Below are 5,321 nucleotides of genomic sequence, written 5' to 3' on the forward strand. Positions count from 1 at the left end.
AATCGATTACTCATCAGCAGATGTGACTCTTCATGTTTAAATTTGAAAATCAAAACGTTTAGAAACACTGGTAATCGATTACACAATTTTGAAATGATTTGAAAAAGTTTTATCACAAGTTGTGACTCTTGAAATTTGAAATCTAACGTTTAAAAATATTGGTAATCGATTACATGATTATGATAATTGATTACAACTTTGTAAATCAGTTTTGAAAAGAATGCTGGCTACTGGTAATCGATTACTGCCTTCTGGTAATCGATTACCAGAGAGTAAAACCCTTTGGTAAAAGATTTTTCTTTTTGAAAAATTCTTGTGCTATTCAATGTTTTGAAAAACTCTTTTAATACTTATCTTGATTGAGTCTTCTCTTGATTCTTGAATCTTGAGTCTTGATTCTTTACTTGAATCTTGAATCTTGATCTTGATTATTCTTGAATCTTGAATCTTGATCTTGATTCTTAAAACTTCCTTGACTATTGATTCTTTAGCATCATCAAAATAATCTTGGAAGGCATTGCTTCCACAAGTTTAGGGGGAAGCTTTGCCATGAAGTCAGCCATGCATTGAGTTTTAATAGGTCTTTGTAGCTCGAATTTCAGTCCGAACTCAAATAACTCTACAGACCATACAAACCATCCTTTTAGCAAGCTTTGGATTTCAAAGGACTTGTTTGATAGGATTGTTGTTCTTAACTTTGATCTGGTGACCTTGGAAGTATTGACACAACCTCATTTCCAAATTCCCTAGTGATAATGGAAAATTTTCAATCATTTAATACCTTTTTATAGGCCCTTGTAAGACTTTACTAGTAAATTAGATCGACAATTATCTTCCTGCATTAATATGGAACTAATAGTTGTATTAGAAATAGATAAGTAAAGTAAGAGATCAACACCTGGTCTAGGTTGACTTAGGATTGGAGGGGTCACCAAAAAATTCTTTTATTCTGTAAACATTTTCTCACATTCTTCATCTCAAACAAAGTCATTATGTGATTTCTTCAATAGCTTGGAAAATGTTCTTGCCTTTTCTGCCATCTTGGGTAAGAATCAAGATAGAGAGGCTACTTTCCCTGTTAGCTTTTGGAGTTCATTCATATTTTCTGGACTTCTCATTTAAGGATTTCTTCACATGTAGGTTAGCATAAAACCTAAGAACTTACCACCCCCAACCCCAAAAGTGTCTTTTAGGGTTCAACCTCATGTTGAGTTTTCTAAGCTCTGCAAAGATCTCAGCCAAGTCACGAGCATGTTGATCAGAAGAGAGGTACTTCACTACCATGTCATCTACATACACTTTTATGTTTTCTCCAATCTCCTCCTTGAAAACCTTATTCATGAGCCTTTGATATGTGGCACCTGCATTTTTTAGGCTAAAAGGCATTACTTTATAACAAAATTTGGCTCCACCAATGATGAATGTTGTTTTTTCTTGGTTAAGTAGGGACATCTTGATTTGATTGTAACCTATGTATTCATCTAAAAAACTAAGTAATCTAAACCCACATGTCGTGTCAACTAATTTGTCAATGCTAGGCAAAGTGTAAGCGTCCTTGGGGCAAGCTTTATGGAGGTTGATGTAATCCACACACATTCTCCATTTTCCGGTTGATTTCTTCACCATAACCATATTGGCTAACCAAGTAATGTAGTATAATTCATGAATGAAGCTGGCTTTCAATAACTTGTCAATTTCCGCCTCTATCGCTTTTCTCCTCTCTTCTCCAAGTTTGTATTTTCTCTAAGCTATAGGTTTCTCCTCAAAGAAAATTGCAAGCATATGGAAAATGAAGTTGGGATCAATGCTTGGCATGTTGGATACACTCCAAGCAAACTAGTCGACATTGGTTAAGAGCACTTGTTCTACTTCTTTTCACACGACATCCTCTATTTGTTTGTCGATTTTGGTGCATTGATGTGACTCCCTTCCGATTTGGAAAGGCTCGATGTCCTCTATAGGGTTGGTCACTGATATTCATATTCTGATAGAGGATCAAGATCCTCCAATATGGTGACGAAAATGTTGATATTGGAGATTGGTTCCTTTTTGCTTTTATTCTTTTTCACCATATTGTATGGTTCAATCTTGCAACTATTTACATAGCATTCACGAGCATTTGTCTAATCAGTTTTAAGTCTTTATAGTGACAATTTCCCTTATGGATGAGGGAAACTTCATTGCTAAATAAGGTTTAGAAACAATGGCTCCAAGCTTGTTCAAGGTAGGTCTACCAAGTAGGATAGTATATGAGGTATTTGCATCAACCAACACGTATGGAATTGTCAATGATTGAGAAAGTTTGCTCAAGCCAAAAGTAGTCAACAGATTTATTTTTCTTCTAGCATAAACTCGTTTGCCTGCAAAACCTATTACACATTTCTTATGAGGTTGCATAAGATCGTGAGAAACATCTAATTTTTCAAAGATAGACGAATATAAAATGTTAGTAGAACTTACCTGCTCAATTGAAGTTTTCAAACTGCCCAACCATCTATTAAAATTGTAACCATTATAGGGTCATCTTATGTTGGATCATTTCCTACGAAGTTGCATTCGTGAATGTGGTTGGTGGTAGAGATCAAAGCAGAGTCTTTTATGTTCTTATTGCATTGACACTTTTCAGAGCTTGGAGATGTCGTTTCCAAATGGAACTTGTACAACCTTCACCAACAATGGTATTAATTACACCTCGGACTGCACATGGGGGATTTTCTTGTTCATCTTCCCCTATAGGATGTTGGTTATTATTGCCCCAACCTCCAACATATCGACCTCTGAAACTGCCTCTGTGGCCACCTTTGTCTCCTTTATAACTGCCTCGATTATAATTCTTTCCTCCGAAAAAATCATTTATACATCCTCTTTGAACCAACTATGCAATTGTATCTTTCAGAACTATCCATTCTTGTTTAGAATGACCATAATACTAATGATATTTGCATTGTTTGGTACAGTTGGCCTGAGTATGAGAATTTGTCAGTGGTGGTACCCCAAGTATTTCTGTGTTGAATGCTTCCACCAAAATACGTGCTTGGCTTTTAGTGAGAGGAGTATATGTTACATCTTTGACTGACATGGTTGTGTTTTGAAATCTTTCTCTTTGACAAACTTTAGTTTTTCTTTCTGAGAATCAATTCTTCTAGTCTCCTCTAACTTTATCATGGAACTTGGGCAACTCCTTCATCTTGATAAATCTGGTTGCATGTTGTCTCAAATCATCCGTGTTGACAGGCCTCTTCTTACATAGGCTATCTGGAAACGCTCTTGGCTTAAGAGCTGTTACCATGTCATGATAGGCTACTCCAATTTCGAGATCTCAGATTCTGATCGAAATTTATGAAAATCAGGCCATCAAGTGGCATAATGACTCATTATCAGCTTGTTGCAAGTTGATCAGCGTCATTGATGTCGTATGGTGGGGTCAACATATTGCATATTGAGTACCAAAACATTCAAAAAGTGTGTCAAACGAATCGGTACTTCGAAGAAGGAGTTGATGCCATCATGTAAGTGCGGGTCCCTTCAACGAAATTGGAAAGACCCTGCATAAAATGACATTGCTGTTAGTGTATCAATTTACCTGCATAATGTACATTTTTAGGAGTTCATTAGGGAATATGGTTCCATCATATCGATCAATGTCCAGAGGCTTCATTCATAGAGAAGGGGGGCATCAAGGATTTTGTCAACAAAAAGATGTTGACGATGTAACTCGACTACTTGACCCTGAGATCTTTGATGGGATCGTCCAACTATGTTTGTATGACAGTTGGTGTCATGTGAAGAGTGCTCTCCTTTTTTTTGCTATATTATAGGCTGGAACCGTTTGTTGCGTGTTCGCTTGTGACTGTTGTAATTGCGCTTGGATAACCATGTTTTTCTGGCACAGAGTTTGCAAGTCTGCTTCTTGTTTTTGTCATAATGCAACCATCTCCTTTGCATTCTTCTTTTGTAGAGCCTCCAACTACTCTCTAAATCCTTGCACTACTGAAATTTCTTCCATGGTAGTTAACCTTAACACTGAACTCCCGGTCGCTACCATATACTCTTGAGATTGAAGGAAATTTCATTTCGACCTCGCAGTGGGCACCAAATGTTCTTACCAGGCTCTTAGTAGTTCAACCTATGAGTAGTTTCCTTCCTGTGTTTCCAAGCTCCTTCTCCAATGGTGGTTTAGAGTACCTGAAAAAGGACTCCAATGCTAAAGTCAATGTCTATTTAGGGAGTGTACAATGAATGGAATGTAACATACATCTTCTTGTTGTTCTTCTGGTCTTATAAGTGAGGAAAATGATTGAACTGGTAACTGTCCATGACGTCCACTAAGGACATCATGCGAGCGTGGTAGTCACTTGGCTAGTGGTGACTACCGTTGGGTCCCGTACAATACAACTTATAATATTAATAATAATGATAATTATTCACATTATTATCAAACTTCTTTACTCAACAAATTTAACTTATAAAAATTGAATTATAAGAGCAACATATAAAAAATGATATTGTTTGAAATGAATGAAAAATTCCTAAAGTATTTGTGCTAAATATTCATTATATATACTTTTTACTATTTATCATTGTTTTGATCCTTCCTTAATAATTGTTACAAATATTAGTATACTATCAACTACAAATTAATACCAAACAAAAGCATTACTACTATTAAATATTTAACAAATGTACTTCCAATATGTGTTGTGCATTTACTAATTCATGCAACGCAAAGCAAGAATGGATTCCCACAAATTTTAATTCAACTAAGATTAAACATAAAAATGATGCATTATGAACACAAAAAACATGAAATTTATGAAACAATTACTTTATATTAAGTTTCTTATACGTAATTTGGAAAATTAAACATAACATAACTAATGATTCTTTAGAATCATTGCACAAAAAGCTGGAACTCAAAAGGTTGTCAAAAGATAAGATGAAACTCGGAAACTTGTAAATCTAATCCATTGTTTTAGTTACATAAACCAAATTGTCTCTTTTCGGGTCAATGTGAAACACAATTTCATCGCCATTTGCCTGTCCATGCTCAACACAAAACTTCTTCCAACCTTTTTGTCAATTTCAAGTGCCTTACGATATTCATTTCTTAGAACAGAGCATGTTGTAGTAGACCCAACAACATCTTGTAGCCTCATAGTGTTGAAACCCCACTTGTGATTGACAAATTTTGAAGGCAAACCCTATTAATAGAAATGTAACTACAATATTAATACTTGGTAAATATGAACAATTAAGTAAAAAAGATTAATAACAAAAATCAAAATCTATAGAGGTAGTATGCTCGTTCAGATTAAAATTTC

General features: G+C 35.2%; 1 protein-coding gene across 1 annotated transcript; it reads right to left on the bottom strand.

Annotated features, from left to right (window-relative positions):
• Positions 1-1,161: 1,161 nt before the first annotated feature.
• Positions 1,162-1,632, bottom strand: LOC114384092. Its single transcript, XM_028343763.1, has 2 exons — positions 1,509-1,632; positions 1,162-1,361 (listed from the first exon to the last, which is right to left on the bottom strand). Exons 1-2 carry the CDS (start codon positions 1,630-1,632, stop codon positions 1,162-1,164), a joined length of 324 nt encoding a protein of 107 aa, XP_028199564.1.
• Positions 1,633-5,321: the final 3,689 nt, after the last annotated feature.

Source organism: Glycine soja, chromosome 14 (genome assembly GCF_004193775.1).
Source record: "Glycine soja cultivar W05 chromosome 14, ASM419377v2, whole genome shotgun sequence".
NCBI lineage: Eukaryota > Viridiplantae > Streptophyta > Magnoliopsida > Fabales > Fabaceae > Glycine > Glycine soja.